This window comes from Peromyscus californicus, unplaced genomic scaffold (assembly GCF_007827085.1).
Source record: "Peromyscus californicus insignis strain IS unplaced genomic scaffold, ASM782708v3 Scaffold_5__1_contigs__length_169319896, whole genome shotgun sequence".
NCBI lineage: Eukaryota > Metazoa > Chordata > Mammalia > Rodentia > Cricetidae > Peromyscus > Peromyscus californicus.
In genome coordinates this window covers 67002046-67024724 of record NW_026294573.1, presented here as the reverse complement: position 1 = coordinate 67024724, position 22679 = coordinate 67002046, and the positions used below count along the sequence as shown (strand labels likewise).

At 40.2% G+C, this 22679-nt stretch overlaps 1 protein-coding gene across 5 annotated transcripts in view; it reads right to left on the bottom strand.

The window, feature by feature from the left end:
• Bnc2 (basonuclin 2) overlaps nucleotides 1–22679 on the bottom strand; it is a 407225-nt gene that overhangs the window by 7523 nt on the left and 377023 nt on the right. For 3 of the 5 annotated variants that reach the window (XM_052717937.1, XM_052717938.1, XM_052717942.1), the window contains one exon: nucleotides 10442–12411. In XM_052717937.1, the coding sequence (XP_052573897.1) occupies nucleotides 10442–12411 (1970 nt within the window). Of the gene's footprint in view, nucleotides 1–9211; nucleotides 10012–10441; nucleotides 12412–22679 lie in introns of those variants that run through there. The other 2 variants (XM_052717939.1, XM_052717940.1) reach the window with 2 other exon arrangements.

The following is a 22679-nucleotide window of genomic DNA, read 5'->3' as shown; positions in this document are numbered from 1 at the left end:
TTGGGTGTCGCTATGATTTTTCTCCAGCATTTTCTGTCTGTGGCTGGTTGAGTCCATGGATATAGATCTGCTGGACATGAAGGGTCAGCTGTCTACGTACATGAAGAGAGGGGAAAAAAGAGGGAAGAGGAATTTCTAACCAGTCTGGGAAAGCATAGATGCCAGATGTGAATACAGGCTCAGTTAGCAAGACTTCTAAACAGAAATGCAAACCCACTCTCCAAATGCTCAGAAAGAAAAGATTAAAACCCCTGTTCCTTATTCCCTTCTTAGCTGAGTTGCTATGATACTGACTATTGCATTCATCTCATCGTATCTGTATTACTATTTATTAATCACATGCTTACACTAAACAAGTTAAGTGACATTTTGGCACTACCCATTTTCTGAAAAAACTGTAGTTGTTCTAAGATTTTCATTAAAGATTCTCTCTAGACTGTCTGCATCTCCCCCCAAACCTGCCCCACCCCAGCTGATCAAGAAATCCATGTAAAATTATAATGGATAATTCTCAAAAACTCAAAAAGTAAAGAAATGCAAAATTAACACAAGTAATAAAAATAAGCAAATTAAAAAATATGGAATTCAGTGTTTTTTTTCAATCCCTTTCAATATAAAACAAATCATCCATACCGGTCACGCAGGCAGTTCCCTCTACATTCAAATCATTCACTTGAAGATAAGCTCCCACCAAACTCTTTAGGGGATTAACTAATTTACTGCACAGATACGGCACGTCTGTTGTAATAACAGGTAGGATGTATTGGGGTCGACCATTTATCAGAATTAGACTTCTTTTCTCAATTCACAGTGAATTATGCTGCCTACACGACTCCCCTCTCTCAGAGCCTGCCATCCCCTTATGGCCCCTAACGTGGCAGGCGAACAAAATTGACAGTCTCATCTTGTCAACAAGGGGCGATTCTCCTGAGAAGCCATTTAACTTTGCAGAGGAAGCAATGTATTAATGTGCTTGTCCCAGGAATGTTAATCATCTTCAGGCTTCCGATCTAACTTTGACGTGAACAAAATCACCAAATTTGTTTACTAAATGAATCGTAATATGCTAATAAGAAAGCATGACATATATGGAGAATCCAAACAGATGGTTTGTTTACTCCACTTTGCAACTTTATAAATGCTGGAACTCTGAAGATGTTAGTGAGAATTATTGGTGTGCTGGCAGAGGCAAACATGTCTTTTGCATACTAAATTTGGCACTACAGTTAGAAAACAATTTGTCATTGCTGTGGAATGCATAAAAATGCTAACATAGTGATGGCACTTGTGAGGGCAGATGGGTAGATGACAAATGCCTGTGCCGCATGCTCAGGGTAAGTACAGAACTGATATCCAACAACAGGCCTGCTCACTAACCATTTTAATGTCGCCTTGAACGACACACAAGAACGCTTTCAAGGGTGCTGATTAGTCCATTGTACCTGTTGCGCTGTAATGCAAGGGGAGTGTTACACTGTGACTAGGCTACGCTTTCACAGCATTTGGGTAATTTCTGAATCAGGCAGCTCATCTGGCACTCAGCTACTGCCATTGTTGGGCAAGAAAAGCAAAAGTCTCTTTTAAACATAATCTGAGCTGTAATTTTACGTTTTATACCTACCCAGCCTGGGGAAAAGAAAAAAAAAAAACCCTTCACATCTTCTGTTCCATATTCTATTAAAGAGTTTAGAAAAGATGTTTTTCCAAATAATAGGAATAGACTGCTTTCTTCACATTCAAATCTGTCTTCCATTTATAATTTTTTATTATGTAAAATATAGGACATTGATTTCTTTCCAAGATCATCTTAAAAGGAAATAATTTCTGAGAGGAAATATCTTAAATGTTTTATATCATTCAAACAGTTAATTTGTGATCTTAAGAGATGACATTAGGGATTTCTAAGTTCCCCATAGAAAGAGGCAGTATCTCTATGGACTTCATCTAGAAATGTATGTGGAAAAATGAAAGTAATGAACTTGAAAACTCAGGTGAGCATAATCTCCTCCGCATAGTTGTTCATGTGGTGTCAAAACTGCCGGTTGAAACACGAGTACTTCAGCTAGCCTACCAGCAGAGTATCTATGCTGCTAAAGATTTCAACTCTCAGAAACATCAGATGACGTCTGTGAATTTTCCCTGGTAGTCACACAGGCAAGGTCTGAAGTGCAGAATATTTTAGTAAAGAGTTGCTTCTCACGCCCAATGTCACCACTAACCACCCAACAATCTAGTCCTACATATACGGTGGAGACCACCACTAATCTTGGAGAGCTTCCCAGTGTACCACTGTATAGTGCTGAACTTCTTTCCTACTGACAGACTAGAAACAAGGAACATAAAGTGGTCTAGAGAAACCGCCGACTTCTTGCTGTCCAAGGATCACTTTGGAGCAAGAAACATTAGTGCTGTCCCAGCCTGGCGCTTATATCTCATTTGGAACATCTCATTCCTCACCAACAAAGAAAATTTCAATAAAGTACTTTTACTGGTTTAACAACCTCGAGCTCCTGGGATTGTCAAAGTGCTAAGCCTTTTCCAAGGAGAAAAGAAATCAGCAGCTCAAATATAATTAACCTTCCATTCTCAATGCAAACTGCCACGCAAAGGAGCTCCGCGGTCTATTAGTGAAGTTATAATGGCCAACAGGCAGAAGCAAAATTGGTCAAAAAGTTGGCTGCTGCTGTCATATTTTTGGAATTATGATTAATGGTACTAATAATGTGGATGATTACTGATATGTGTATCTCCAGCAGTTTATCATATTGCTCTGGCTGCCTACATCCACAATAAACAGGATGCTATCATTTACCTCTTTATTGAAGGCAACCCTTCTCTTGAAGGAGCATATTCTAATTACTTCGTAATGTTTTATGTCTTAAACATTTTGCAGCTCTGGACCTTGCCAACTGCTTCATGTCTACCATTGATTAATTACTGAAGGTTTAATCAAAATTTAGAACCTAATGTAGTCATTTATGAGCACACCACAGTGCCAAAGCATTTAGGCTCTGCTCCCAAGTTTGGAGAGTGTTCGGTTCAAAACCAAATCCCAGTCAGGCACCAAGATCCAAGAATTTCACCTTGGGTGCTCTGAGGTTGCCAATTCCATCTCTGCTGATGAATGGAAGGTAATCTAACTACAGGTAAACAACAGTTTTACCTTACCTCTCGCCACTGGGCCCCCCCCCCCAATCCCCGAGCCCACAGAGCCGCACCGCTGGCTGCTCTGAGGAAAAAAGGTGGTGCTTTTGAACACCCGTCACGAGAACATAGTTTTGAAGTGGTTAAACAAGTGAAAAATAATTTGCTGGGACAAATACATAAGTTTTTTTTTAATGTGGATTTTTTATGGTTCTGTCATACAACCATTCACCGTTGAAGTTAAGTGTTTTTTTAATACCATTACTGAACTGCTGAAATGGATGCTAATATAGCTTGGAGTGCTAATGTCAAGTCCTGGTAATAAAAAAGACAGACTGCTGAATGAAATAATTTCAAGTAAAAAATAGAACAAAAGTGCTCTCTCTCCCTCTCTCCACTTTTATTGAATTGGGACTGACTGAGCCAATTGCTTTAGAAGTCTGTAAAACACAATTACTAGTGAGGGAAGCGACCCACCAGTGCCCCCTCAGTGACAGAGTGGACTAAAAAGGCAGCAGAGTTACAGCAGCTCCCCTCAGCCCCATCGGAAGCAGAGGCTTCCTTCTAGGGCCTGCCGTTTGCTCGAAATCTAGAGTTTTTCTTAGGAAAATTTCCTATTTCCCATCGACATGATGAAGGAACTTCATCTATCACTTTCTATGATGGAACTGTCTCTTCAGGAACTTAAGGACCACCTGTGTTTTGGTCTTTCTGTTCAAGTGTTTTCACAGACAAACACAGGTGTGCACTACTGATGCTCTTGTGTGAGAAGATGCGTGTGACTGTGAGTGGCCAGGCACAATTCAGACTTGTCTATGCAAAAGTGGAGGTGGGCCATCACCTATGTATGTTCAGGTAGAATCCCCTGGCTTTCTTCTCTTTCTTTCTTTCCCAAGGTAAAGTAAAAATTAGAGCAAGCAAGAAAAAGAATTAAGTTGGAAGTGGGTAACATTTTCCCCCTTAGTTAATAAAAGAGGTAATAAACTCCATAAAGTAGTAGAGTTAAGATCACTAACACTTCAGCCTAACGGCTTTTTACCAGGAATTTACAACTCTCCTTTTAATCCAAGCAGCTTGCATTACAACATAAAATGTAGGTATTTTTAAGTGTAACTTTATGTGAAATGACTGAAGAAAAACCGTCCTTTCCTAAAAATGCATTCTCTCTTCCTCTGACTTGGTGTGCCAGCCTCTCAAATACACACATCTTGGCACTCAAGAATCAAAGTCACCAGATCTCCTTTAAAATTTTTAACATGGTAATTTTTTGGCAAGTGCAAACTCTTTCATAGACTGCCATATTCATCTAGTTGAAGGTCTTGAGAGTCTTATGGGGAAAACATTACACTATTTCTAAGTAGCCTTAGGAAAGAGAAAGGACAGCATGCTTTACAGAACAACCTCGGTGTGAAGTCTAGCAGCAAAGTCTTTCATTGTCTTTGGGAATAAGGAAACAATAATTAAAGCTAGATGATTGGTAGGAGCTTATCACCCAAGGGAGAAGGGATCCCACCAGGGTTACACCCAGGCGAGCAGAGGGAACGGTTCCACCAGGGTTACACCCAGGTGAACAGAGGGAAGGAATCCCACCAGGGTTACACCCAGGCGAGCAGAGGGAAGGATTCCACCAGGGTTACACAGGTGAGTAGGTTCCCACTAGGGTTACATGGGTGAATGTTAATGTATGTGCACAGTCTCATACCAGCTTCCTACTGTAAGGACTGTCTGCAAAAACAAGGATCTCAAATGACATTTCACATTAGAAAGACTGAGTCACAACTAAAAAGGAGGTGCAACAGATTTTGACGGACCAGAAACAGAAAGCAGGAAAATGACCCTTTCCAAGTTGTAACGTCACAAAACATACTGCCTGGGTACTAAAGACATGCCTTCTTTGGTATTTTGCCAGAATTTCCCAGGCAGTGCTGGTAAGAAGAGTGGCATCCTCTCTAGGAAAGGCAAGGACAAAGATGGTTGGAAAGCATTCTGTTTGTAGTGGGAGCTCCACGGTCACAAGAGATTTAATAGGAACTAACTTTCCCGGCATTTATGAAACATCCCTTTGCAGTGCAAGGGAAATGGTTGGCTGGCCACCGTGCTCTCTGTGGCACACAGTTCTGAAGATGGTGGCGGTGAAGGCTGCGGTTCTTGTGGAGGAGTGAAAGGTCAGCAGAGGTTTAAATGAGCTTGTCTTGCATCCAGCTGGGCCAGCGGGAGGTCATTAGGAAGATCCAAGGCTCACTTTAGGCTTGACAGAGTCTCTCCCCATGATACAAGGAGACCATTTTGCTCATTGCTCTTCTCTTGGTGTATAAAAAGAACCCCGGGGACAAGAAGGACACTGAAGTTTATCTTACTACCAAAGTTCTGCTTGAGGAGGGCACAGCCAGCAATTACTCAGGAGGGGGATTTACTTTGTTTGTTTGCTTTTGATGGAAAGTAATGGAGATAAGTACAAAAGGCCTATTGATCTGCTGGCTCTATTGTGAAACCAAACAGAGGAGCAGTGGGGAAACATCTCTCAACGTTTAAAAGCCAGAGGACCAACCCAACTTTACTTTATAAAGAATTTTGGAAACAGAGAATTGAAATTCGATTGGGCCCAGTGCTGGAAATGAAGCAGTCGTCTATTATGAGGCTCTCCTCTGAGGATTAGCACACTATCTGACAGCTAATTACATTAGGGCACATATACTAATAGTTCCCTTCAGCTGGTGCTAAGTGGCTCGTTTCTTGGAAGTATCGCTTGGTATTTATGGAAAAGCTCTCTCTATGAAAGTTCTCTATAAGTTTCCAAACACAGAGAATGATGGAAAAAATGGATGCTGCCTTGCTGAGAAGGTGATAACAGGAGGCAGGTAGCATGTTTTCACATCTTCACCTCTGTTGTTAATGTATGCAGTGGCTTATCAGAGTAGCTCCTGTTAATTTATTCCTGCACACCTGTATAGGGCTGGAAGTCAGGTAATAAGATGAGCAAAAACTATACATCTCTGCTGTTTAGCTATGGCTACCCAGAGGCCTATACAAGAACAAATTTAGTTCTGGAGACATCAGCAGGTTTTAATAAACCAAATACAGATGTCTTACTCCATACAAATCAAGAAGTTTACATGTTTAAATCTGGACTGATTTAACTGGCAATCAAAGAGAAGGTTCACACTTGGCATCAATGGTTGCCTCATATTTATTTATAAATCACCCTAGGCAGATATTATTTTGTTTTAAAATTTATTCATCTGGCTGAAACAACCTCCACACACCTTAAAGATCAGGAAGAGGCTCTTATCTTTCTGATAAAACCTATGACAAACTTCAGCACCCTCTGTGAGATAGTAAATAAGAAGGCAAAGCTCACAAGAATGATAACTTCTTTCTATACAAACCATCTAGTTTCTGAAGGTCTTCAGTTTTAAATTTCCAATCACCAAAGCAAATAGAAATAACACAACACACTAGGAAATGATGAGGAAAGTTAGGAAAATGGACAGATGTGGATGGATTTCAGTATTGTTTGCTTCCTCCCCACTTCAAATAAAAAAAAAATGCATAGGTTTCTCTTCTACATAGGTGAGTGGCCAGTGAACCATCCTAAGGATCAAATATTAAGTCAGAGGATGAGAAATTAGCACAGGTAAACTAAGCTCTGCTGAGTGTGATGATCATGCTTTTGTGAACACTGCTGCTCCAGGCCACTTGCTCAGAACTTCTTCCCAGGGAGTATCTCATATGCATAGTTCTACAAGCCAGTCTCCTGTTCCCTGACAAAAGAATAGCTCAGTGGCAGGAAAATAAATCAAGGGCTAAATAAGGAAAGAATGTGACAATCATCTTTGAGCATCAGTGCTCTTTACAGAGGCAACGATTTACATTTCACTTCAATCATTCAGAATAAAGGTCATTCTTACAGCTAGTTGGTGATGAGGGGAATGAGTTGTGCATATTAGCTTACTCTTTGTCATTAATGTGGAATGGTCCTCCTGACTTTTAATTGATCAAATACACCATTATTGACAACTATACACAGAAGGACACCTTTGATAATGTTTCTGTCTGTTGTCATCCCTTGCATGTGTATCTTTCTCTCACTGTCAAACCTAAAACAGAGTACTTCACGTTTTTCTATCTCTAGCTTACTAACATGCTTATCAGAAGACCCCAAATGCACCCCCCTCATGTGTACTCATTGAAGAAGCTGCTTCCAACTCCTATAAGGTATGGGGGTCCGGAGGACAAGGCAGCTGCATTAGTGAACAGAAGGAAGGAGGAACCCCTGAGTGATGCCTGTGTCTAGGAGCCCTGCACACTTCAGCTGCCATGGGGATACTTTCCCCAGTGGAACTTCCCCTCTGGGGCTTTATTGTACAAGGAAGACACTGTGGAGTCAAGGATGGATGAAGCCAGGCCTCTTAGGAACAGAAAGAAATGGTATGGAGACAGGAGGTCTGGTGACAAAGCAGAGTTTCTTGGGAAGGTCTGCTGGCTAAAGAGAATGGTAAGAAAGTTCATGACTGTTTTAATCCATCATTTGATTAAAGGAGGAAACAGGAGCACAGGCTTGCTGGAGTGTGTGTCTCAGAAGAGCAGACCCACAAAGGTGAGTCTAAGGAACAGATCATAGATGAGATCTAAGCGCCTCTCTCTGTGCACAAGATCGAGACACAACCACTGGCTGGCATTTATTGATGAACTGATTAAAGTCTGAAAGAGGAATTGAATTGCGGTCCAAAGTCCACTCTGCTGAGATTCAGGAAGAGGCTGGCAACTCAATGGCATCACTGTGTCTTGTTACTTTGGTGGCCGTTAGTCACCCATCACTGTGTTAAGTCATCCTCTCAACAGGGTGAATACTTTCTTTTGACAAAAAACTAAATGCCAAACATTTTTTTTAAGGATTTAGCCTGAGAGCAAAAGATCTGTGTGGTTTTTAGAAAGCCAAATTTCAAGAATAAAAATTTCTCACTGATGATATCTTTTTCAATTTGTATTCTGTTATTTATCACATGCTAAAACTCTGAAATGGAAAAGATTAGATACAGTATACTATTTCACCCTCACACAATGTATTGACTGTCCTTTGAAACAGCTCATCTGTACTCAGCCTGTACTTGGAAGACCACTGGTCTAACTTCTGTGTGGCTGGCACTGGCTAATCTCCCAAGTCCTTACAATAAAAATGGCAACTAAAATAGTCTTTTTCTGTCAGCAAATATTTTCCCCAAGACAGACAAACTCTGTCTCAACAGCACTCCTTTTGTGTGTTCTGTTCAGTACTGTGTTCTGGAGTTCAGCAGTGATTGTCCATTTTTGCAAGCGCCAGGCTTGGATCCTTATCCTTTGCTATTTAGTCCACTGTTATGAACTGTGATGTTTTCAGCAAACTAAAATGTAAAAGAATTCATGCAAATAAGCTTAAATGTTGGCTTGTCTTCAAACGTTCCATTTTCATAAATATTTTATGCAAGTTTTCACAAGTCTTTTATATTTGTTAAAAAATTTCAATGAAATTTTTTTTCATTGCATTAACTTCATCATCACTAATATATTGTTTGAAATCTGAAAAAATATTATTCCAAACTTGGAATGAGGGGATGGTACCGTATTTATTATTCAAAGTGGAGGTATCTTATCTGGCATTTCCTGGGACTGTCAATAAGAATCTAGAACTGAAAATAATGGTAACACAAGAAACCTTTTTTTAATAGAGCAAGAATAGTGAAGGTAGGAATTCATTAAAAGAACAGAACTTGGCTCCTTCTGTGTCAGTAAAAAGAAAGAAAATGTGGATATTCATTTAAAAAAAGATTGATCTTTCATATATGAAAATGTTGCTAAGACAGGTCACTGATTTGCAGTGATACTTTTTTCTTTCTTTCTTTCTTTCTTTCTTTCTTTCTTTCTTTCTTTCTTTCTTTCTTTCTTTCTTCCCTCCCTCCCTCCCTCCCTCCCTCCCTCCCTCCCTCCTTCCTTCCTTCCTTCCTTCCTTCCTTCCTTTTTTAACCGAGACAGGGTTTTCGTACACAGCTCAGACTGGGGTCAGACTGGCTATCCCTGGCTCCCCCCAAGCGTCATCACTGCAGGCTGTACTGCCACAGCAGACCCAGTGGCCTTTCACTGCCCTCTGCTTTGTCAAAGATCTCTATCCAACAAACACTAGAATAAGGTGGTAGATCTTTGGAAACTTCATTAATTCTGTTTTTTTTTTTCCACATACATTTTAAACTATGAAATAAAACTTTTTCTGAAAATATTAAATGTTAGTGTAGAACCCAAACGCACATCCCATGAAGTAGGAAGGGCTGGCTGATGGAAGACCTGAGTTGGGCTGGGGTACTATGTCAAAGACTTGCTCAAAGGTTCATTCCCCGTAAGTAAGGGATCCTTGTTGTCCCTCCATCGAATGACCACCCTGACACTCCATTCATATCCTAAGGGAATTAATAAAGAACATGGTAGGTTTAGGACCAGCTGCTTCTGCTTAAGTCCATGGTTTCAGAACTGTAGCTCCATAACTTCAGAGTGATGTGATCTGAGGACTGAATGTAATGTAATTCTAACTGATCCTAAAGCATGTGCTTAGGCATGTCCCTACTTCTGTGGTGATGTCCCACGGCAGACTACATTTTAGAAATGTGACCAAAGATAATATAAAGCTGAAATAAAGAAACCCACACAACCATACTCTTTCCCCATACCAACAATTAATTTGGTTTCATTGTCTTCTGATAGTTTCATGATGCTTAAAGAATTCAAGGACACACTAAATACTCATGTAAGGAATGATAACATTTCTGGTTATACCTACGGAGATGCAGGCTGTCTCGATGTCCTGGACCTATGGTTCTTTCCATCCGTAAATTTCTGTTTCTATATTGGATAAATATGTGTGTATGAAGATAATATATTGGTTTAATTAAGAAGCCACAAGGCAAAGCAGAAATTATATATATATATATGACAGAAGCTGTGGCTTCTAAGGAAAGGTTCATGGGGAGGCAAGGAACTGTGTACTGTTAACTTATTCACACCTAGATGCATGGAAACATACACATACACATACATATTCACATACACAGAGAAAAATGGCGTGCATTACTAGGAAAGATGACATGATTCTGCATGCTTAATCTTAACAAGCACTGACTGCATAAATCCTTTATGAGCATGACAGCTTAGTGATCATGTGGTCAACATGGGCAAACCTTATAGTGCATCAAAAACATTTAACTTTTAAGTCCACCATGACTGAAACTGTACCCCCACCCTCAGCAGGAGCAGTCAATGGAGATTTACTGACCTGTCTCTGCTTCGTCGAGAGGGGAAGGCGGCATTGCAGCCAGCCACTGTGCAGACATGCATCTCTTTTAAGTGAACGTTCCTGTAGTGAAGCTTCACACTGTAGGAGCTTTTGAAGCTCTTCTTGCACACATAACAGATTTTGGGGTCTGGACTAGAACACAGGTCACCTTCAGGGGAGAATTTTTGAGGGCTTCCATAATTCAGAGACGATGTAAAACTTTCATGCAAGGCAGCCATGCTGGCCCCCCCGCCATTGTATAGTCCGTACTGGCTCATGTAAAACATGTCGTAAGTGGGATCTGTGAATTCTTCCTTTACCTTGATGACGTCCTGGTGAGATGGCTCACTGTGGTTCTCATCAGGCCTCTCACTGTTCATCAGGACTTTGTCGCTCACCTCACTGTGAATGTGCTCATCCCCTTCCATGGATTCCTCACCAAGTTTAGGCTCTGAAGACTCAGACTCATTCTCATAGTCCCGCTCGGGCTCCTGGTCCTCGGACGTCATACTGTCAGCCCTTCTTATTTCAGTTCTTGAAATGCACCGGGTCCTATTATGCTTAGAAAAGTCCTTCACAGACATGCCTGGGCTCATCTCCTCTTGGGAATGACAATGATTGTCATGGCTCATGTCATTGACCACAGTTCCACTGTCATTAGGATCATCATCTTCGTCATCAAACTCGTCAGCTGTGTCAATGATTTCCTTCTCAATTTTTACAGGCATGCTTGACTTCCTAGGCTTTTTCTTAGGTGCCAGATCAGCACTGGGCTCATGAGTACCCATCATCACGGCTGGCACTATTGGCTCAGAGGGTGGAGGAGGGTGCTGCTCTATGGTACCACTGGTTGGAATGATGGGACTGGTTGGGAGGGAGGTTGGAGGACTCACCATTTCCCCTGGAGTAAGTAAACTTCTATAAAAAGGAGGAACTGGTTGTACAGTCTTTAGCCCAGAAAACACTAGCTGGCTAGGGAGAGGGTTCTGTAAGACAGGGTCTAGTGGAGGAGTGGTGAAACCCATTGGGGGCCGGCCAGGACTCGTGAGGGTGAGATTTGATTTGGTACTTGCTATGACTGGAGTGGCAGCTCCTGATGTAGCCCGAATTAAATCTTTGTCTCGGTTATTCCTTAGCATAGGCATGTGAAGGCGAGGGTTGGGGTTTGCACTGTGGCGATTCCGGCTTCGAAGGGAGCTGAAGACCATGTTGCAACCTTCAATGGTACATCGATGTTTAATCTTCAGGTGAACAGCATTATAATGAATTTTTAGAGTACCTTTGTCATAGAATGTCTTCCCACATGCATTACAGAACACTCTTCCTTTCCTCGAGGCTGACCCCATCCTTCTCATACGGTGAATCCGGAATGAGCTTTTTGGGTGTTCAGTTTTGCTCAGATCACTGACTGGGGCAGAATTCTGAATGGGGGAGACACATGCTGGCTCGGTTTTGGGTTCCACGTTAGTGATGCTAGTCAGGGCATTTCTATTGGGTGTTTGACCACTCTTATAAGGTGTGGGCGATACTTCAGATTCACTGCTCTCATTATATTCATTCTGGGTTGAAATGCTTGGTTCTCGCAGCCTCAGTCCAGGCTGTTCTAAAAGCAGCCCATTGGGAGGCAACCCTAAGAGTGGGGCTGAGACAGGGTTTATATACTGGAATGGAAGCAGAAATGCAAGGCTGTTTGGTATGTTTTCAAAATGATGAATGCTAGAAGGATTGCTGTTCTCTAAGTGAGCGAGGAGACTAGGACTCCTGGTACGGTTATTGCTCTCGATGAAAGTCCTTATATCCGAGTCTGTCTTGGAAGATGGTACAGCCACAGCTTGCCCTTCTTTCTCCTGAATTGCCATCAGCTCCACAATGGATTTGGTTTCTCCAAACCGCAGAAACTGCTGAAGGGTGATGATTTCCTCTTCTCGAGACATGATGGCCCAGCGGTCCAGTACTTTGCCAGCAGCGTCCTACAGGCCACATCAAAGAAACAACAAAGACAAATAAAAAAAACTTATTGATTGTGCATAATTATTCAATGCAACTGAAGGTGCTCTGCAAGCTTATGAAACACAGAGAGCAAGGGCAGAAGACGGCATGCCAGCAGTGTTAATAAAAGTTAACACACAAAGCAAACTTTTCTGCCATGCAAATGTGGCAATTACAGTCACAGTTATAGAAACAGATTGGGTTTAATAATGTCAAGGTAAACAAAATGTGGACCACTGGGGCTTTGTGATCTAAAATGCCTTCAGTACTGCCATTTTAGCAACAATGATCTATATACTATGAAACTATTTAGCATATATTAGTATAAGATGTGAACTCTTGCCGTGCAACCTAGCATCAATGCAAAAAATTATACCCTAACCTTTGTTAAATAAGGACACCATAGGAAAGAATTAAGTACAGTTCATGAAATGTACTTCTTCAAGTCAAGCAGGCATGACACTAGATTCAGTGATGGAAATTCCTTTAAATGGGATTTATGTGACTTTTGGAATAATTGAAAAAAAAAGAGAGAACAGTAAACTAGCATTCCCCCTCCAAAGTCCATCACCACACTGCATATTGTCTTTCTTAATTGGCTGTATTTTCATGCTGGTAGAGTAGGCAATTTCACGAGGCCAAGTAAAGGAAACATCACTCGTGAAAGGTAACTTTCCTCTTCTTGAAAACCAGCTATAACCCTGCCATTTAATGTTTGACATCCATTTAAAGTATATGGCATTTTAGGATTTTGTTAAAAGGGCAGGGATAGATACCTGAAAAATAAGCATGTGATGGCTTTCGATAGAGTAAACATGGAAAAAGTTGTCTCTCAGCATCCTCTTCTGATAGCAAAGGGAGTCCATAGAGACTCCACATCAGCCATCATCAGACTATGTGTTGTTAAATATACATTAAAAAGCATTTCACACTTTCATTTTTGCTAGTAACTATGAGATTTGCCTGGAGGTAGGACTTAAGAATCCTGCAATGTAATGTCAGGCAATCCATTTTTAGCATGGGCTGAGAGAAATCTATTCAAACAGTTGAATAACGACTATATGATTTTTTTTTAAAGGCATCATTACTTAGACTCACCAAGATCAGGGATCTTTGTAGCCCTCTGTGTATGACACTTGCTCCAACTCTGACCAACAAATTAAGAAAGCACAAAACCTTCTAGAAAAACAAAATGGTGCTGTGGGGCATTGGGAAAGTGGTTCAGTTGTAAGAAACTGGTTAGCATGTGGCCTTGGGTTCATCACCAAAACAAACTTAAAAATGACAACACACTTATTAGGAACAGGGACAAAAATCATAACTTTACACTGGAGCAATCCAATAGACATTACCTTTAGAGACTGATCAAAGGTAACACCAATGGAGGGAGCCATGTTGTCATCTTGTACTCTTGATGGCATATGATGGTCTTATAAACACTTTTTTGGGGGGCTGGAGAGATGGCTCAGCAGTTGGGAGCACTGACTGTTCTTTCAGAGGACCTGGGTTCAAATTCCCAGCACCCACATGGTGGCTCACAACAGTCTATAACTCCAGTTCCAGGGGACCCGACACCCTCACACAGATATACACACATAGGCAAAAAAACAAAAAAACAAAAAAAAAACCACCAATGCACAGAAAATAAAAATAAACATTTTTTCTTCAACCCAATCATGAGAAAGGATCAGGAAAACCAAAGCTGAGGGGCAGTCTATAAAATACTGGATAAAACTCTTCAAAGTACAACAGTTAGAGGGCAGGTGGTTAAGACATAATTGTGAGGCACTAGGGATATTAGACCAGAAGAGACACATTAGTGGGGAAAGGAGCAAAATGTGCAGAAAGACTCTAGATCTGATAACAGTGCTGTAACAATTTGGCTCCCTTGTTTCCACAACTGTATTATGAGTACACAAGATGTTACTCTAGGAAGAGGGTGAGGATAAAGGAACCTTCACTGTTTTTGCAATGGAAAAGTCTCTCCTCAGCCTGTGGATATAACTTCCCTCTGGACCAGTCATGTTCTGAACCATCTCAGCTAGTGTGAGTGAATAGATAGCCAGCATTTATCTGAATTACTTTTTAGGCTTGGATAGATGTATACCATTCCTCATACCAGTTTATATAGTCAGAACATGTGGGTGGCCATTCCCATGAAAACTGTCAGGATGCTTGACCTTCCCTTATCATATAGAAACAACTGCTTTTCAGATGAAATGTCCCCACAAAGTCCCTGTTTAAAGCAATGCCATGGGTAGCTGGTAACTTCAGGAGATTCTGCAAGAGTGACAAGACAATGGTCACTAATAGCTGCTGATGTTCCTCAGAGCCTTGTTTGTGGAATGTGGGGAACAGAAGGAATTGTTGGTGCTGTAGGAATGTAAGAAAGTAAGTTGTGATTTTATACACATTATTTCATTTACAGCACCACCCCTGCTCCATGCCACCATGATAGAATACAGAATATGGGGAATGTTAAACAGATAAGAAATCAGAAGTGAAGTGTAAGACAACTTGTGAATGTTCCAAGAAGCCCTCTTGGAGTCCAAGACTTGAATGCCAAAATTCTGATGCTTCAGTTCACTGGCTGTCTTCACAGTACTCACTGACTGCCATATTCTGTGATACACTATAGTCAGGACAATAAACAGAATGTTTGCAGATCAAGGATTTTTCTAGAACTATGTACGTCCCTCTTCTACCATTTCTTCTTGCTATCAACTAGCTCTTGTGATTGCTCATTTCTGTTAGGCTGACCCCCAGTCTGAGCAGTGTATAGTCATGTCTTCTCTAGGTTCTGCCCAGGCGTCCTGACTCTAAAACTACAGGTCAACATACACGCTCAAGATCACAGCCTATGGAATTAAATGAGTCACAGAAACCACAGAAACCAATATGAACCATCGTCAAAACCACCACCATCATCTCATTCCCTGTCTTCCCATCTCTCTCTCCCCATGGTACACAGCCATCCTATGGTTTATTTTTTTCTCTCCTGGCTGCCACAATGCCTGCTGTTTCTTCTAAAACCTAGTGCCTTTTAGAATTCTGTTAGTGCTGAGTAGCTACCTCTGAGAAAATTGAGGCTGTGACATTAAAGTTACTTAATTTAGATTAAAAAAAAGTCCATGTAAGGAATGTTCAGATCTTTGATACTAGCCTGAATCACACACACCAAAGTATTATCTGTTAAGTTAAATGCAAGGTATAAAGATATCATACCAAGATGTCTGCTAATGAATACATTGAAGAACAGCACAAGTTTCTAGAGTTCAGTATCAGGGTACCCTCTGGATCCCACCAAAATGAAGGCCCACAGGAGTTCTTTCCCAAGAAGTTTTCATTCATTTGATCACATTGCCTAGTAACTATCACATCTGTAAAAGAAAAACTTTAAAAAAAAAGATATAAGGAGTCCACAAGCTCCTTGCTAAGAACAGCTCAGTTTTAATGTATTTATGGGATAAGCCAGTTTAAGGGAACAAGAAACCATCAAAGTTAACGACAAAAATCATTTATTGAAAATTTCTGCAACAGAAGTACCCATTGTTTAGTTCAGACTCTCACAAAGTGGCTGAAACCATGTTTTATAATCATTTAGATGGACCAATATCAGCTTGAAGGCTTTGTAAACAATCAATACCAAACCAACCAACAACAACAACAAAAATCACACCAACAAATAAACTCCAAGTCATTTGCCACTGTCCTTAACCATTGGGAACCTTTAAGACAAATTGATTCTATGACAGTAACTACAGACATGAATTTTCTTATTTATTTATTGCGCTTAAGTACTGATTAAATGATTGACAAGGGAACAACCTAGTAAGTTTGAGAAGTAAAGGTGATCAAATAAACTTTATCAAGTGAACAGGAGTCATAAAAAATTAGGAATTACCATGGAAGGAGGACTAGCAAAGCAAAAATCCAGTTTTGTAGGCATATGAATCCTGACCACCACTGACAAACCCATAACAGGACAGCAGTCTTATGCATGAATGTATTAAAGTATAAGCATAAAACTGGACTCCTGACTTCCTCTCTACTTGGTGAATCAATTCCTTTAGGCTTTTCCATTCGTAACTAGAGTTCACTGACCTCCAACCCATTAGATTTGGAAATGATATTTGAAAATGAAAATAATATGATCTGTATTGTTCAGTTAAATGCAAGGTATTATTACAAGTATTAGTTTTCTGTAAATAACTGGATAACTATTAATTTTAAAAGCTGAGAAATGAGTAATCAATAATTAAAAACCTGTTTTATCAGGTCTAGAAAAAGTCTAAAACACACAAAATATTAACATTTAACCACATTATATGAAAAGACATCATATGATTTCACCAGAATTGTCATATTCATTATAGAAATATGTCTCTTCTGAAATAACTCTGCAGAGTGTTTGGTTTTTTACGAAGGGGACTAAAACCAGGGTATTGAGTAATCTGAGCAAGTGCTCTACATCTGAAGTACATGCCCAGCCTAGAAAGAGTGATTTTTAAACACTTTGTTTTCAGCTGTCATGGTTTCAATTGCTCATACTGACCCTCTCCAGAAGGCCTCTTACAAGACTTGTGGTTTGAAGATAAAGTAGGAGGTTGGCTGGTTAATCTCATTTGGGGAGATGGACAATAGAGAAGGAAAGGCTGTAATGAAACAGAGGAGAGACCAGCTAAGTGGTGTTGAGCTGGACTACCAAGTGATCTCAAGATCAGAATAAGAATGAGCCCCTGTATATTCTCAGCTGGCCACTAACCATGTCATAGTACAGAGGAAAGGTAACTGCCCTTTTGCTGTTCATGGAAGACTGTGAGCAGTACCAAATACAGCACATATTAGAAGCATATTCACTCAGCATTACTTAAATTGTTAAGAGGTAAGCAATACTGAGGAAGAAATCAGGGAAATAATCAAATTCACTGCAGCCTAAAAAAATATCCTGGGCCCAGCCGTGGTGGCACACGCCTTTAATCCCAGCACTTGGGAGGCAGAGCCAGGTGGATTTCTATGAGTTCGAGGCCAGCCTGGGCTACAGAGTGAGTTCCAGGATAGGCTCCAAAGCTACACAGAGAAACCCTGTCTTGAAAAACAAAAAACAAACAACAAACAAAAATCCTGGAAAAAGATCTAATCGAGGAAGTGAAAGACTTGTAGGATGCAAACATTCCAACACTGAAGACTTGGAAGAAGATAACAGAGATGGAAAGACCTTCCATGTTCATAGATTGGTAGGATAAGTAGTGTGAAAATGGCCATCCTACCAAAAGCAATCTCCAGAATCATTGCAATCCCCATCAAGGTTTCATTGCCATTTTTAAAAAGAAATTGTAAACAATCTTAAAATTCGTATGGAAGCACACAGGATATGGATAACCAAAGCAATCCCAAACAATACAAATACTACTGGGGCTATCACCATTCCTGACTTCCAGTTATACTAGAGAGTGGCAGTAGTCACAACTACCATCCTTAGCAATCAGAGAAATGAAAACGAATCCTTCTCTGAGATTCCATCTTACCCCAGTCAGAATGGTCAGGATTAAGAAAAGAAGACAAGTGCTGGCGAGGATGTTGGGAATGGGGACCCTCATATACTGTTGGTGGGAATGGAGATTGGTGCAGCCATTGGAGAAATCAGTGTGTTTTCCCCAGAAAATTAGAAATAGGGCTTCCATACAACTCTAATGTACCACCTCTGGGCAAACCTCAAGAGTTTCTATTCTATACTGCAGAGACATACACTCATCCACATTAACCGGTGCTCTATTTACAATAGGTAGGGCATGTTAAGACATGAGAACAGCCTGGATACAGTATCAAAGCGGTGTATAAATATATATCTCTCTACTCTTAGATTAGTGTAGTTCTCAGAGATTACCAAAGAAATTTTTTTGTCCAGTTGATGTGGGGCGGGGGGGGGGGGGGCACCGTAGTTAATGCACAAATTCACAACTGGTCAAATATAGAGAATAATTGTCTGTAGACTACACAGTCCAAACTGAAAATCTGTTATCATCCTCCTTCCAACAGCTCAGGGACCATTGTGGAAGAGGAGATGGAAAGACTGGATGAGGCAAAAGTCAGAGAGGGTTGAAGAAAAAGTCTTTTGGACATGACAGAGCCACTGCACTCATGAACTCACAGCAGCTGTTTGGCTTGACAAGTCCCACACAAGATCCAGCCGGTCAACATTCTAGCACAGAGCTGGGGGCCTGAGGAGCAATGGATGACAGCTAATGGCTTCTGGTGGAGGGAGAGGCAGTTTTCCTTAGTGGTCTGGCTTCTTGAAGGCTGGCCATACTTTAGTGGACGGCTCCATACCAAGAAGTGTATGTGTGACACAAATTGGAGTTGATGGGCTATGAACTTAATAAAATAGACCTGAAGTTGGGGAGTGGATAGGGAGGTGAGAGTTGACTGGGGAGGCATTAAAGGGGGGAGTGGCAATGAATATGATCAACATACATTGCATAAAACCCTCAAATAATTAAAAAATATTTTGAAAGTAAGCACATAATTTAAAGACATTCACTCTTTCTACTAATAGAATAGAAAAAAGTAGAAATTTTCAGTCAAGTTAAAGTCATAAAAGAAAATCCTCTAATGGTTAGCTAAAAACTTAGACGATCTCCTCTTCTATATGTTCAGATTTATAATTAAATGACACCAAACTCTAAGGGCTCCTGACTACTTACAATGAAAGTAGAAGTGATGAGACTGTTTTGATTGCACGTCTAGAGTTCCATGGCACGCTTTATAAGAAGAGTTCATCACAGCTACGCTGACCCCTGCTTTTCAGACCAGCTTCCCACGGAGATTTCATGTTTGTTTTCTCTCAGGTTAACACAAGCATCAAGGCAAGAGACATGGCTCAGATAGAAGGCATGGAAATCACGGAATTTCAAGCCCACTTAAGGTTAAATATTCTACTCAGGTAAAGTTTAACAGTTATTGCTAAAAAATGATTGGTTATTGGTAAAAAAAAAAATCAATGAGACAATACCACATACAACTGACATCACATACTCTCACATTTTCTAGATGTGTAAGTCTTAAAGGCAAACAAGTTACGGGACAGCTGTACAATGGAATACCACTGGGCAATACAAAGTAATACATTTTTAATATACACAATGAGATAGACAACTCTGCAAACCACTGTTCATTAGACCCTGAATGAATACATACTCTCCCAACCCAATGGTATGAAAGTTCAGAGAAAGCAGGATAACAGGAACAGACTGCTGGTTACGGTGACCAGGGGCTGAAGATGGAAAGGGAACTGGCTGGGCACAGCATTATGGAACTCTTTGAGGTGATAATATTCTGTCATCAATGTCTGTACAGATGTATACTTAGGTAAATCTTATCGTTTTTAAAGTATACCTCGGTGAACTTGATTCTGAAGTTAAATTATGTAAATTGTATGACATCCCACACTTACAAATTTCTGCCTCCTAAATTATACTGTGACTATAACAAAAGAGTGCATATTCCTAATCTCTATTAGGTAAACTATGTAAGGCAATCTGAGATATGAGGACTAAACATGAAAATTTCTACTTAGTTTTAACCAACAAAGGCAATTTTTGTTAATATTCTAGACATGAACTTACAGTGATATAGCACTAATTGCTAGACTTATGTTGTATGTGTGTTTATGTCTGGGTATATATGAGCCTCGGTACACATACAGGTCACAGGAAAACTAGTGGGAGTTTGTTCTCTCCTCCACCAGATGAGTTCTGGGGGTGCAATCAGGTCTTCAAGGCTTGGTGGCAAGTGCCTTTACCTACTGAGCTATCCCACGGACGTCCATGCATGGATTTAGGATGTTCTATTTATGTCATGGTGAACACTCCACACATTTTCATTAATGGGAATATACTCATAAACTCTGGAGACTTCTGGTTCACAGAGCTCATACCAGAGTGTGGAACTATGTGCACATACCTCACACTGAGACATCCATACACTCTTTTCACTGGTTCCCTCTTTTCTTCAAGCTGGCCTTGTCTTTAGAAAGACATGTCTCAGAATACAACCCAGGAATTAGGAAGCCTATCAATCTGGGTTTACAAGAGGAGAATGTGATGAGTTCATATCATTATCTGAAATAAAAATGCCATCAACTTTATAGGCAGAGGTAGGTTGGTATCTTAGCTAGGGTTTCTATTGCTAAGATGAAACACCATGGCCAAAAGACAAGTTGAGGAGGAACAGATATATTTGGCTTGCACTTCCATATAGCGATAGGAAGTCAGGACAGGAATGCTAACAGGGCAGGAACCTGGAGGCAGGAGCTGATACAGAGTCCACGGAGGGGTGCTGCTTACTAGCTTGATCTCAGTAGCTTGTTCAGCCTGCTTTCTTACAGAATCCAGGACCACCAGCCCAGGGATGGCACCACCCACAATGGGCTGAATCCTCCCCATTGATCACTAATTAAGAAAATGCAGCTGTATCTTATGGGGACACTTTCTCAATTGAGGTTCCTTACTTTCAGATAACTCTAGCTTGGGTCAAGTTGCCATAAGACTAGCCAGAAGAGTTGGATATGGATAGCTTTAGTTGAGAAAGTGGCAGCAGTTCGAGGGTAACATTCTGTGGAAGCGATGCCCTTAGGCACCACAAACAGCTTTGAAGAAACAGTTTAAACAGTCACAAACTTTCAGTATTCTTCCATTCTCCTGAGACTTATCAGTCATTAAAACTGAGGATCCATGCTCATGTAAGAAGAAAATACTTCAATGTCAAATTATCACTCTAAAGTCAAACCCACTTTTTGAGTTCTTATTTTAGCCTTAAATCTAACTGTTCTGGGGACTATGATACTTCAAAACCATTCCACTTCCTTTTTAAAAGTTTATGTTTATCTCATAAATTTATTTGACTTGGCATTTTTAAGTGTTCATGGACCAATGTGTGTGTATATATGTATGTATGTATGTATGTATGTATGTATAAATATATATATATATATGCCTTAAGTATGTGTCTAAGTGTATATATGTATGTATGCATGCAAACAAAAAAGGAAAATAAAGAAAATGGTAACACAAAAAATCTGTTTGAATAGATTCTGGGAACTACTTAGGGAAAGTTTTTAAGCAACGTTGTGATAATTTCTGAGAAACACTTGAAGTCATGTGGGGAAGGATCTTGGCATGCTCATTTGTTTTAGTAAATTTTACATTTAAACATATTTCTTTCTGGGTACTGCCTAAGAGAGATGTACTACTTGTATACACAGCATACATCAGAGCAGTTTGGTTGTGTAAGTAAACAAAACTTATACTACTTTCTAGTCATACAGAGCTCTTTTATGTGACTGCTTTTCCAGCTTTTGAAGCTAATGTTTCTAGGAGGCCAGCTGTAACAACTGTAATATCTGTAGGCAGAATGAAACATAGTCATTCATACCATGACTGCACCAAATGGTTCAAATTAGACTTTACTTTTAAAGAACCAACATTTGTTTTGGGTACTGAAAACCCTACTCAATTTCTATGACTTGGAAATCTGTATTTTGCAGAATTTCTCAAGAGCATATTTCACATTCCAAATACAATGCTGACCAATCACATCCTTGTTTTCTCTTTGCCCATATATAAAAGGTATGTCCCTTCAGAAAAAAAAAATCAAGGTATGGTACAGACAGGAAGACAGACATCCAAATACAACTCCAAAGTGATTTTTACTTGTCAGTATTTGCCCATGCGATTATCTTATGGAAACAGACATGCTTTCCTCATCTATGCAAGACAGTCTTTGCCACGAAAGAAGTGTGTCAACATCAGAACTAGGGATCTGCTGGCTTGCTGTGATTGCAGAAACTGATACTAACTTTACTACATCCCTACATGAAAAACTGGACTCAAAACATCTTCATATTCCTCTGCCACTCCTACCCCTAGAGAATAGTTACAGAAATACACAGTTGATTAGAATGGTGAAGCTCTCACAGAACATTGCACTGAAGAATCTTCCTTGTTAGATGATATGCTAACAATGAAACCTGATCTCTATAAATACTTTCTGTACACAAGGACTGGTATTTTAAGTGATACTTATCACACTGGTGTGCATGCACATCCATGTGTCTGTGAACACAGAAGATGATGACTTTACTGTTCCAGCTCTGTATGAACCTCATTATAAATCAGTCTTATGGAGTATTCAAGATGCTTGATCTTAGAGAATGCACATAACGATATGAGGCATATCATATTACTTGAAA